The sequence below is a fragment of the Mizuhopecten yessoensis genome, unplaced genomic scaffold (genome assembly GCF_002113885.1).
Source record: "Mizuhopecten yessoensis strain PY_sf001 unplaced genomic scaffold, ASM211388v2 scaffold10529, whole genome shotgun sequence".
Classification (NCBI taxonomy): domain Eukaryota; kingdom Metazoa; phylum Mollusca; class Bivalvia; order Pectinida; family Pectinidae; genus Mizuhopecten; species Mizuhopecten yessoensis.
In genome coordinates, this window is record NW_018408592.1 from 547932 (window position 1) to 562178 (window position 14247).

The 14247-nt window shown below is 36.7% G+C and overlaps 1 protein-coding gene across 1 annotated transcript; it reads left to right on the forward strand.

Moving 5' to 3' along the window:
• The first annotated feature begins 1319 nt into the window (after window positions 1-1319).
• On the forward strand, window positions 1320-10391 carry LOC110460978. The gene is made up of 6 exons (XM_021514232.1): window positions 1320-1462; window positions 3186-3319; window positions 5104-5345; window positions 6288-6420; window positions 6796-8643; window positions 8888-10391. The coding sequence occupies exons 2-6, from the start codon at window positions 3232-3234 to the stop codon at window positions 9196-9198; spliced, it is 2622 nt and encodes an 873-aa protein (XP_021369907.1). The 5' UTR covers window positions 1320-1462; window positions 3186-3231; the 3' UTR covers window positions 9199-10391.
• Window positions 10392-14247: the final 3856 nt, after the last annotated feature.

The window sequence follows — 14247 nt, forward strand, 5'->3', positions numbered from 1 at the left end:
TCATCTCAATAATAAAATCAGACCATCTCCCTATCAGAAGGCACTGGTCATCTCAATAATAAAATCAGACCATCTCCCTATCAGAAGGCACTGGTCATCTCAATAATAAAACCAGACCCCCCCCCCAATTCAAATACGTGTATAGCATTAAATATGTTGTTAGAATGTCGCTCAATATCTCATTATAAAGTAACATAAAATGGTACCAGAGTACGGTTAAGAAACCATTTTTAGAATTACTTTCCACCACTTGGATTCCTTAGGACTTTTTATTGTTATAGATGACACGTTCATGAGTAATAAACAATTGTCAGATATTCTGTTGCAATTTGTGTGAGGTTCAGCCCTTATTTGTCGCAAAATGCCTGGACTATCTAGTAAATCAGAGGTCCCGGGTTCGACCCTTGGCGGAGGCGCAGAAAACCCCCACCAATGGCCTCTGTAGAATCCCGGACATAGGTAACAATCTAATTCCGTGTATACAAGTGGTCGATGGACTGCAATTGTGGAATTTGAGAAAAAAGTTAATAGTACCCAATAATACAAAAAGTGACTAGGGTCCTGGGACTTCAAATCAGCTGAAAATCAGCACTGTTGGCTAAACTTGATGGTTGGTGTTTGTGTACGAAAGCGCTGGACTTTGGCCATACATGAAATTTATTACAGATTTTTTTTTTTTTTTAAATTAATAATAAACTTTATTTGCTGTTGAGATTAACCAAATTAGTATTTTCTATATTGAAAAGGCAATAAAGCCAATTTTTCCAAGGTTGATTAGAAAGGTTTTTTAGCCGATGGTTCAATATGTTTTCAATACAATTAAATCAGAGAAGTATATACTGTATATGTCTCTTGGTTAAATAAATGATTAGAATTATTTTTAAATGCCCTTTTAAGTGAGAAAAATACAGTTTCCCTGATGTTGATTGGTAGATTTTTTTTCAGTGATAACATTTATATATCCATTGCTGAGAAAAAAACACCAAAACTAAATCTTCATGTTAAACCCGTAAACTGACTCACTGGACCATAATAAATAGATACATAGATTGTATTCTGGTAAAATTATTATTTTACAATCCAGTCAGCTCTGAATTATTACATGTAAATTACATGAAATCAAAGGCTTACATGACTTCTCATGTATTGTGTATCAAAAAAGTATACATATATATGCCGAAATCAGCCACCCAAACACTGCGTGTTGTTAACACATGTCATACCAATGTCTGAGGTATTTTTAGTTTTCAAGGATATTCCGCAATTTACCTGTGAAGGCGTTGGGGTTTATTATCGACTATTTTAGACTTCAGCTGGCGGCGTTCACAAAGGTGTAGTAAGTGGGTCATTCCAGGTGATGTATATATATATTATCAGTGAATTGTAAATATGGCGAAGGTTCTGCGATCACCGTGACAAAACCGTGGGAATATCGACAAAACCAGGAATTAACATCAATTAGGTGAGTTCGGAGGCGAGGAGCCTGTCAAACAACGGTAGAAATTTAGAATGAAATCAAATCAAGCTGTTTACAATCTGGTATACAGTACACAACGGTATCAAACGTTATTTTTATTCAACAGGAAATGATAAGAGATAGGGCTATGCTTGACACGGCCAGTGAACCCTGTCAGTTGTTCTTCTTATACCAACAAAAAATACTGTTTCACCACGGACTTAGATAAGAATCTAATTCCGTGGTTTTACTTAAAGCGCCTCGATGTAAAATTATCCCCCTTTATATTTAGTTATCAGATTTAGGTGTACTGAGAATCATAAAATTATTGCTTTATCATGAGCATCATTTCCTATCTGGTGACAGCGATAATTTATCAATAGTAAACCCTAATCAAAGCTACTAATGTCAGTGTTTTTGACAGAACAAATATGATACCTCGATCGTGTGTGATCATATAGGTATCTGCATTGAAAAAAAGGGGCAGATATATATCTGATACTATACACATGATGTTCTCCATTTTTCTGAGGCAGTCAAACAACACTAGGAGACCCACGTGCACCTGTCTCTACACTTAATTTTATTTTTCAAACGATGGTAGTATATAGTGGGTCCTGATTCCTAAGACCCCCCCCCCCCCCCCCCNGAAAGAAATTGTCCCCCCCCCCACCACCACCACCACCACCACCACTTCCCGATATTATTATAGGGACAGACAGACATCAATTAAGTGGTGAGGAATTTTGACTTTTTTAAAGCCCATATAATAATTATATAATAGTTAGAATATTAGTATTCGTTTGCTTATTTTTTTAAGCAATACAAAATTCACATAATATAGAACATGTCTTAAATCTCTTTATACAGGAAAATACATCCCTAGACCCTGTTTATGCCTTCCCCTACTACAAATCTTGTCTCTATGCCTAAGATACAACGTACAGTTATAAACTTTTGTTCAATTAGCAAATGAGATTATTTGATTGACATAATTGTACAGTTAAATTGTAACCATCCTGTTTATTTGGCCATACAATCCACAAAATGTCTTGTAGGACGGTACATATTTTCAATTCAATGCCAAATTGTATATACTTTCATTCTATGTGTATAAGAAAGTGACAGATTTTGACATATACAGACTTTTATCTAACAGTCCTGTTAAATTGTACAGGAAGTAGGGAACTATCCAAGAGAACCTACATCTCATAATAAAAGCCCACATGTATGATATTATCTCATCTTAAAGGTTTCAGGAGCAACGAAAACGAAAGTAAAATAAAGGACTAGTAACTCATAAGGTCAGGTTTCTATGAAGTATATTCTGCTGCCTGGTGACTTTCTGTCCTGTTAAACGTAAGACGTGTGGTCCAGTTCTATTCCATCATATTGATCATTCTTGTTCTGTGGTAGGAATAGAATATACTGCAACATCGGGCAGATGGGTGTCAATTGAAATACACTCATGTATCTGTTTTAATGTATGATGGCTAATTTTACCCCAGAAATGACTGATGCCCCCTTCCACCTGTTAGTATATATGTACATGTGTTGATGCACAATCCATCAACCTTCCCCCATCTCTTTGGATACAAGTCACCACCGCTGTGTTCACAAATTATGAACAGAATGTTCTATTTGAATAACCTACGTAAAACAAATTTAGTTATGTTTATTGTAATAGGTTAAACAGTTATCTAATTTCGCCTTTTTATCTCATGACCAGATCCAGGACTATGTAGTTGCAGTTCAGCCAGTCCACCTTTCCTAACATGCCACGATCACGTTGGGATTTGCTGCTGCTGCAGCTGATGGCAGCCAGCCTCTTCTCACCTGTGATTGCCTTCAATGTCAAGAATAGTAAGTCATGAAATTCATGCTCATGCAAAAATGATGCTAATTTAATTAAGTTATACGTTCAGTTGGAAAGTAAGAAATAATAACATGTGAAAATAAGAAAATATTAAGAAGTTTAAAGGATTTAACAAGAAATGTTAATGAAATATATATTGAAAACTGAATGTCAGATAAAGTGTGAAAGGTAGCATATAACCTTTACTCTAACACAAATCACAAGTATAATGTGAAAGGTAGCATATAACCTTAACTCTAACACAAATCACAGGTATGATGTGTAAGGTAGCATATAATCTTAACTCAAACACAAATCACAAGTATGATGTGTAAGCTAGGTAGCATATAACCTTAACTCTAACACAAATCACAAGCATGATGTGTAAGGTAGCATATAACCTTAACTCTAACACAAATCACAAAATTATAACTCTAACACTAAACACAGGTATAATGTGTAAGGTAACATATAACCTTAACTCTAACACAAATCACAAGTATGATGTGTAAGGTAATATATATCATTATAACTCTAACACTAAACACAGGTATAATGTGTAAGGTAACATATAACCTTAACTCAAACACAAATCACAAGTATGCTGTATAAGGTAGCATATAACCTTAACTCTAACACAAATCACAAGTATAATGTGTAAGGTAACATATAACCTAAAACTCTAACACAAAACACAAGTATAATGTGTAAGGTAACATATAATCTTAACTCAAACACAAATCACAAGTATGATGTGTAAGCTAGGTAGCATATAACCTTAACTCTAACACAAACCACAAGCATGATGTGTAAGGTAGCATATAACCTTAACTCTAACACAAATCACAAGTATGATGTGTAAGGTAACATATAACCTAAAACTCTAACACAAATCACAAGTATAATGTGTAAGGTAACATATAACCTAAAACTCTAACGCAAATCACAAGTATAATGTGTAAGGTAACATATAACCTTAACTGTAACACAAATCACAGCTATGATGTGTAAGGTAGCATATAACCTTAACTCTAACACAAATCACAAGTATGCTGTGTAAGGTAACATATAACCTTAACTCTAACACAAATCATAAGTATAATGTGAAAGGTAGATGTGAAAGGTAGATGTGAAAGGTAGCATATAACCTTAACTCTAACACAAATCACAAGTATAATGTGTAAGGAAACATATAACCTTAACTCAAACACAAATCACAAGCATGATGTGTAAGCTAGGTAGCATATAACCGTAACTATAACACAAATCACAAGTAGGATGTGTAAGGTAGCATATAAACTTCACTCTAACACAAATCATAAGTATGCTGTGTAAGGTAGCATATAACATTAACTCTAACACAAATCAAAAGTATGCTGTGTAAGGTACCATATAACCTTAACTGTAACACAAATCACAGCTATGATGTGTAAGATAGCATCTAACACAAATCACAGCTATAATGTGTAAGGTCACATATAACCTTAACTCCAACACAAATCACAAGCATGATGTGTAAGGTAGCATATATAGCTTACCTCAAACACAAGTCACAGCTATGATGTGTAAGGTAATATATATCATTATAACTCTAACACTAAACACAGGTATAATGTGTAACTAAGGTAGCATATATAGCTTAACTCAAACACAAGTCACAGGTATGATGTGTAAGATAGCATCTAACACAAATCACAGAATAATTTGTATGGTAGCATATACACAAATCACAGGTGTATGGTGTGTAAGTTGAAATGTATCAAAATGGTTTTAATTTTTTCCTTTGTTTCAGTTTACATGGATTCAATAGCTAGCTGTAACTCCAGACATACCATCTATGACTTTGATATCGTGCTCGGAGGCCACGATTCAGTGGCGTCCTCCAACCCTCCCACTACCTGCCAGGTGATCATAGAGGCCGGTTATACGGACACCTACTTCATGCTGGAGATCATACAGGAAGCCATCACTATATCTGACTGTAGCTTCTCACTCAACATTTATAATGGGGAGGGCACTGTTGGTGTTCCTTTGGTAAGTTACCAGCCGTTTCTTTTTTGATATATAATGAAATGTCTCTATTTACTGACTGTTGTGGTTTTCCCAGGTACAAAAGAATTGTGAATATTAGTATAACTATTACCTGTATAGCCTCCACTCCAACAAACAAACAAAAGTTTTCAATTTTCGTGCAAAAAACAACAAATGTTTTGGATTGACAAATTAGATTGATGAACTTGTTGTGTATGTGCAGTATATTGGATCAGTATACATTTTTGTACTTCATACAAAATGCAAAATTTATTCTGTCAACTCCTGAAATATTGAAACTTAACGGATTGTAATATTCGAGACAATGGTATGATTAATGTTAAACTGTCAACGCTACCTTATCAATGTATATACAGTGAATAATCAGTATTTCTAAACCAAAATATACATGTATGACTTGAATCAACTGACTGGATGGCACACCAATGAAAATATATGTAAACCTAACTTTTTTTTATAAAAATAACTTCCAAGATATTGCTATGCAGGTATTGGAGTTTGGACTGTGTGACTCGCCCACATTCATAAACATGTTGAATTTAATGATGTTAAGAATGTAAAAAAAATTGATGTACTGGGAAAATCGCTTAATTTTATCAATAGTTTGATCAACTGACATGTGTATAGGAATTGTGTTGTTACCTGGTAATAATAAAGTTACTTGTATCATTATTTAAAATACAAAAATCACCAAATATCACCCAAAAATCAAAACAATGCAAAAATCACCAAATATCACCCAAAAATCAAAACAATGCAAAAATCACCAAATATCACCCAAAAATCAGAACAATGCAAAAATCACCAAATATCACCCAAAAATCAAAACAATGCAAAAATCACCAAATATCACCCAAAAATCAAAACAATGCAAAAATCACTGAACAAGTTCAACAATAGAGATGTTTAATTTTGTGTTGACAGAAAAGTTTGTCATGTGGGTCAAAGAGTACCGGTGTTTTGTACACCAAGGGAAGGATTGCCACCTTCTACCTCCGTCAACCAAGGGACATATTCCAGCCGAAGAACGACTTCAGCCTTAGGATCAAGGCCTTTCGTAAGTGTGCAGCCTAAGGGAAATTGATTTCGTAATTCAAACATGAATTTTATACACATTGCTCCCTGTTTCCTAAAGATCATGATCATATCTGTATTACTGCCAAATACTGTAAGACATAAGATTAAACTTAAAGGTCCGTGTCCTGTCTCTGTACTTAGAAGTGACATGACGTTGTTTAAATCCACTGCGGTCGATACTCTCCCTTAGATTGTGTTCTGTACATAAGTACCTTTGATACAGAGGATATCTTCTTGGATATTTTTTACCAGGGATTGAAATTATCAGATTTGGTTTTTTTTTATCATTATTATTTATATATTATATATTGTACATCTATTTTTCAAATTTTAATTCACCTGTTTTTTTGTTTAGGAGATCCTAATGCCCCAGAAGTTGTCGAGGGCATATCCCATCTGCCAGTAGGGGCCATCGTCGGTATTGTTCTTGCTCTGGTGTTACTGATTGCCTTCATCATCCTCCTTTGTTGGTGTTTTAAGAATGGAAAGCTGCCCGGTATGGATGGAAGGCCGTACAAACAGCGTCCGAAGCGTAAACCACAGGATCGGTCGGAGTCTGGGACAGTCAATTCTGCATTCTCTGAGAAAAAAGTGTCGATGAATCCCTCTCGTAATAACAATTTTAATCTGAACAATCAGGACTTGTGGGACACAATGACAAATGCATCACAAAGTTCCATGGCTTCCCTCACTACTGGACAGCCCACCGGTAAAAACTACAACAAAAATATGATTTCAAGGGATGGGACCAATGGCACGGGTAGGCCTAGACGGGGACAATATAGCGTGAGCAACGATTCGGCTGTGTTGGCGGGAAACTTGGCAAAGAATGCCAATAATGGTGCTATAGCAACTAGCCAGGAAACAGACGTAGATCAAATGTACGAGAACTACGATAAACCAGCAGCTAGTAGTACAGTCAGTAGGCCGGGACGACAAAGGAAACCACAGGAAAGTAATGAAACAGAGACAAAGCGTCCAAAGTCAGGTAGGTTTGAAACTCCAGATGAGGAAAATAAGGAAGCTACAGAAGAAAAGCCAACTGGCATATTAGCAGAGCTGCAGAAGGAGCTCTCCAGGAGGAAAAGTATGAAAGAGGGCAAGGAGACAGACATAAATGACACGGCCCCCGGTGGACCATCATCCAAGAGGAGGGGGCCCGGGGTAAAGGCTCTTCTCCCAGAGGAGATGGACTCGCTAGAAGACACTAAATTTATGGCTCTTGATCAGCAGAGCGAGCCCTTAGAGTCGGATAAGATGTCTAATCCAATGTTAAGCAGCTCTAATCCAGCCATTCGTGCCTCTGTCAATGAACTCCGACCCAGGACAGAGGGGTCTCCTAGATCCAAGAAAAAGAAGAGAAAGAGGAAGAAGTCTATCAATGACTCTGGTCCTCGGAGGCACAGGAATGCGCCTGACACAGGCGACGAGTATGAGCCAGATCATCCCACTGGCTATACCACAGAGGAACCCATGGAACTACTCTCTAGGATTCCTTTGTCAGATCCACTGTCCTCTTTACCTCTGCCTCCAGAGGCACTGGCACCGGTTTTTGCAACGGACACATCCACTCAACCCCACTATTATTCTCAGCCAGACCAATATGGCTACCAGCCTCAACCGGCAGACCAATACAGTCAGCCACAGATCATCGGTTATGATGGGTATGGGAATCCAGTGTATGGGTACAATAACCAGGCTCCTGGGGGCGTGGGCGGGGCCCCTTACGGACAGGCTGGTCAGCCCACGTATTACATGCAGCCCGACGGTCAGGTTGTGATGATACCAGCCCCAGGTATGGAGGGTCAGCCTTACAACCAAGGTTTACAGATAACAGACATGGGGTCACCAGGAGCGCCTGGTTACGCATCAACTCCATCAAACCATGACCCAAACTCCCGTCATCGCAGTCCCCGACACGGACGAAAGTCCAAACCTATGGGCTTAATGGCAACAGTACCTGGGGGTCCAACAGGAACAGTTCTTGATGACCCCAACCTCCCTCCCCCAGGGACCACCATGATGAGGACAGGTATAGACCCTGTCAGTGGGGCTCAGGTCAACCAGGTCGTTTGGAGTGACCTCAATCGTGACCCCACCGACCCAGTTGGTGTGGACAATCCTCAAATCACTAGGAAAACCATGGTGAGGGTGACCACCAAGGCTAACGAGGGTGGAGGTGTACCAGATGCTCCTAGCCCAGGTATTTATAAATATTTATTGATGTCACAACACTTATTATATCGGAAATCTTAATATTCTTATTTGTGGGACATCTGATGGCGTTTTCTTTATAATAAAAAGTCAAAATTTTATATCAGTTGTTGATATGTAATTTATAAATTTTCATTACATTTAATAACTTGAGTTTATGTTTAGATGGACATTTTGATGTTGCCTGGTTCACTGTGACCACGAGATACTAACATTGTACTGTTTATGTTCAGCATTGCAGCAGATGTCGTTCAATGCGGCCCAGCAGCTCAAGACAGGTGCCGAGCCAGCCTTTATGTCCCCTTCTAAGGGCCGGGTCCAGGGAGGAGCCCTTCCCTACATGACCCCAGCCCCTATATACGCTGCGGAGACCCCTGAGCGAGACAACACTGGCTTTTACACTGGAGTAAATCCAACTGTTCGGGACACCCCCCACGTGCCCCCGTCAGGACCCGGGGGACCACGGGTACACAACGCTCCCCGGGCCAACAATGCGTTCAGGGACAAGATCACACTATCCATGGCAGACGAATCGGAGATCTGAGGATCAACAACCAGGGTTAAATGTTCATGTTGGTGACACTGTTCATCTGAGACCTGATATATACTGCAGTTTGTGCAGCACACAAAATAGAATTTAATTTAATTTAAATGTAAATTGTTCTGACAGAGGTAAGTAAGTATGAATAAAATAGTTTGATTTGTAATTTGTACATTACATGAAGTCAGGTACAATACAATGATAAGCCTACAAGATATAAGCACATCAAATATACCAGTCCTATGCATATTGCAATTTGCACATAGTTTTCTCATAAATCATTCTTTCATTCTCATGCCAGCCTGGAACTGAATTCCGACACAAAGATTGAACTTTTTCCTTAAACACCAGTGTTCCTTTTTGCTACATGTATTAATTTATTTTAATGTATCTTGTTCAATTTTTCTTCAAATTTGAAATAGAAGGGTTCCCGTAAAACATACGTCAGTTTTAGTTTTGAGTACAAGCTCATTAATGCTAACGAAAAAATAATTGCTAATATTCTTACTAAAATCTTCATGGACAAGAGTACAGTGGTGAAAACACTTTGGAGATACACAGGTCAGAGGCATTTTTAATCTCAAGAAATTGGGGTCAATTAACTTGTGTCCCATTGTAAACTTCAAGTACTGGAGTAACATTGTTTTATAGTACACACATGTTCTACCTGTAACCCATGCTCTTGCATAATTGATCAAAACAGCTGACGGTAGACAAGATGTACCTTGGGAATATCAATAATGTGTTTGATGTTGTACACAGCCCGGGGGGATATGTCATGTACATGCATGTGACTGATTGGTACAATACTGCACTATAGCCTTGAGGGGGTCATCAGTCCGACTACGACCAGCCATGCACAGCGGGATGGCTGTAAGTTATTAAACCTGCCTATACAGTCTCCCAAACTTTGGTTGAAATATTACTGATGTACATTTCAAAATTAAATCTGTTAAGTATGGAACCTGGGGGTTCATTGAAAGCAATTGTTTTCAAACCCAAATTTTATAGTAATTTGAAAACTGCTGTATTAAATTCCTTTTGTTCCAATAAAAGCACTTTTTTAATAATTTGGAAAATAAAAACAATTTTGATGAAAGATCAAGGATATACTCTGCATGCTGGAATATATATATACAACGGTTCATCACTTGGCGGGAGGCAGACTTCGTACGATATGCTTACGCGCATATAGTCCGTGGTTAATTTATATAAATTAATGCAATACTGCTACGCTCAATATATTTAAAGTCATTTATCTATTTTATTTTTTCACAAAGTTGTTGCCGAAACATAAATTTTGACAATAATTAAATTTGTCAAAAAAAAGTCATTTTTGAATAAATGAGTGACTTTTTTCCTTTGGGTCATATCACTACGCCAGCCTTGTCAACAAACACATGTGTGTATGTTCATGAGATTGTGGTAGAAACAGATCACACGACTCGTGGTTGTTGAGTATGGTATTTATTTCACTCTCGTTAAAGCTCTTGTCTTTTGTAACTTTTGAAAATTAACTAACTCGAGTGAAATAAATACCATATTCAACAACCACTCGTTGTGTAACCTCTATATATACTTGATTGTACAAGTGCTCTTTGTTTGAATTATAGATTTCTGTTTAAATCTTTTTTTATACTGATGAGTATCTCCATGGTTACACATAATTGGGAGTAGGAAAATGGGCACTAGCTGCAAGAAAAAATGACCGAACAATTTTATTACGTTCTTACCTGTGAAATATAAGGTTTAACTTATTCACCCCTACATTTATGAACTAGACTTGTCCAATCTTTGTTTTGGTAAGGTTCCAATGTGACTTTAGGGGTGAATGGGTTAACAAAGGAATTACAATTGATAATTTTCTTCTGTAACAAATAAGGTAAATAGGACTTTTTGACATTTAATTGTGATGGCATTGTTGCTGTGACGTTGTTATACAGCACGACCTTCTCTCACTATTTTTTTTGCCAGAAATGGAATTTCTGTTCACGGAATTCAATGTAAATACTAAGAAAAATGCAATAAATAAAACATTCTTAGTTTCTTGATGATTTTTTTTTATAAATTCACTCTAAGGTTGAATATTTTTCATATTTTGTCTCTCTCTTCAAAGTAATCCCTTTTGAAATTTAATTTATTCAACAAGAAACCAAGAGCATTCTCTATTTGTAGTTTGTCGTCATAATGAGTATACTGTAATGTTGTCACATACATTTATAGTTTATATTTTTACATTTCAGTAACCTAGTCAGGCTTTTTAAAGTTTGTGTTTGATTTAGGGTTAAATTCAATTTGGGAAAAATTAAAAACAAAAGCTGGATAACATTTTTATCTAACATTTCAATTTTAATACACTATCGTCACTTGCCCTGTTTTAGAAGTAACCTAGTGTTTTTACTATTTATATAATTTTAGTAATCTCGATGAATATTTTAGGTATTAACAATTTTTTAGATTTCTGCAATGCTGTGATGTGACATACAGATGATATTTAAAAATGTCTTTGTCTTAATCTAAAATCAGAACACATATCCGATAAAAACAAGAAAATATGTTTTATTGTTGGTTTAAGTTCTAACAATCTGAATGAGATTCAGTGCTAAACCGTCACAGCTTGTTAAATCTATCAAACTTTTTGCTTCAAATTTCAACACATTCCTAAGCAACATTAGTCATTTACTAGTAATGCCTTCCCATATAAAGTAGAAAGTATTTGACCTGAGTTTCTGGTAACAATAGTCCATGTGTTTTATTGCACGAAGCGGCAGGGCATTATACGTTATAAATGTAAATGTACATTACCAGGTAGACTATTAATATATTTCGAATGTTTTCTTATTTTTATGTTTATGCTTGGCTCATCATATAAAAAATCACTTCAGAATAAACATACAATTGTTAATGTTTCCATTTTATGAGTAAAACTCAATGATTATAAATACATAATGTATATTAATTTCGAGTGCATTAAGTAAATTAAGTCTAAATACAGTACAATGTATGTCAATTTGATCACATATTACTGCAAAAAACCTTGTCATAATTGGATGCATAAATGATTTTCTGTGATTTTTTTTTATAATTTACAAGTCACAATTTAAAAACAAACTCTGCTTCCATGTTGCTTTTTCATAAAAGATCATCAAATTTATAGTCATACACATCTTAAGTTTGGAGAGAGGGAGTTAAGTGTAAGTGAGAGAAACATATCACCTTTATATTGTAGCAACTTTTTTACCAATAGAATCAAAATAAAAATTCTACATGAAATTGTTTTGTTTTTATTGTAGAAAAATAGAAAAATGAACGTGCACTGTACCAGATATGTATACTGCATATATGCAATGTGCATTTGGTAATAAATTGGATTGAAATACTGAACGGCAAAATAAAGTACTGTATACACTTATTAAAAGAAAATATTGTTGCCAAACATCACGTTTATTGCAAAACAAATGTGATATTGATGTGATCGCATCAATGCTAAACAAACAAGAGGCCCAGATGGCCTGTATCGCTCACATGGATGTCTAATTAATCAAGGCAAAATATTCTTCAAATAAGATCCCAGGGATATGGCCAGACCCCAAGGCCAGTCCTTGTAGCATATCTGTATTAGATTTTCCATGCCCAGCAATTGTATGTATGGTTATGGGGTGGGGATCTCAACTGTTTCAAAGGTGTGACTCGGAAACTAGGTCCCTAAGGTTGCAGCCAGACCCCAAGGCCAATCCTTTGTAGCATATCTGTATAAGATTTTCCAAAACAAAATATAGTTGATATCCATCGCTTAGTTCAAGAGAAAAAGTCGCTTAAAGCAAAATAGCCAAATTAACATCAGTTGTTTAATTTAAGCAAATTTGACCCCTTTAAGCCCCGCCCCTCAGTCCTTGGGGGCGGGCCAGGGCCCAAACTGTCAAAGTATCAAACTGTCCTTTCATGGTTATAATGTCTGTCAAGTTTGAATAATTTCCAATTGAAAATGAACCAAACATACCCAAAAGTACCATTTTCCTATATAAACTATAGTAAACTTCGACCCCTTCCCAGGGGCAAACATGGAGTCGGGGGTCATGAAATTCACAATTTTGATAGAGCACCTCAAGACCCTTTCATCTATTACGAGTATTTGTTTCCAGCCTATCTCAGTCTGGAGAAGATGACTGTTGAAATTTCTGGCTAAATGACCCCATTTGGGCTCCGCCCCTCAGCCTCTCGGGATCAGAAAGGGTTAAAAATGTCAAAGTATCAAACTGTCATCTCATGGTTATAATGTTCATCAAGTTTGCATGATTGCCAGTAGAAAATGAACAAAAGATACCCATTTTCCTATATAAACTATTGTAAATTTCACCCCCTCCCCAGGGGCAAACGTGAAGCTTGAGTCATGAAATTCACAATTTTGATAAAGTACCTCAAGACCCTTCCACCTTTTAAGAGTATTGGTTTCCAGCATATCTGGGTCTGGAGAAGAAGATTTTAAAAATTGAAGCCAATTTGACCACTTTTAGCCCCTGGGGGCGAGAACCATATAATTCACAATTTTGGTGCATATTTGACCAAGGAAGGTTCCTGCAAAATTTTATTGAAACCTGATCGCGGTTTTTGAGAAGAAGTCGAAAATGTTAATTGCTTATGGACGGACGCATGACGGACAAAAGGCGATTAGAATATTCTACTCGAGACTTCGTCTCAGGTGACCTAAAAAGTCCTTGCATTAACAACACAATGCCCTTATTTGGCAATAAAAGGAGCATGACTCCACTAAAAATGCATATAAACTTCTGAAATGCAAACTCGTCTGGGCAGTATTGGTATGCAATAAGTGTACCAAGTTCGAGTTCAATCAACCCAAGGGAACTCAAGTTATCGCACGGAAACCTTGTTTCAGACGACGCAACCAACAAAGAAATACCTATATGTCGCCTCGCATTGCAGGCGACACAAAAATGACAACACAACATGTGGGATGAATACAGTTTGTCTCTTTTCTCACAAAGTATAAGGTCATAGCGATACTTAAGCAAAAATACCAAGAAACAGTTTCAA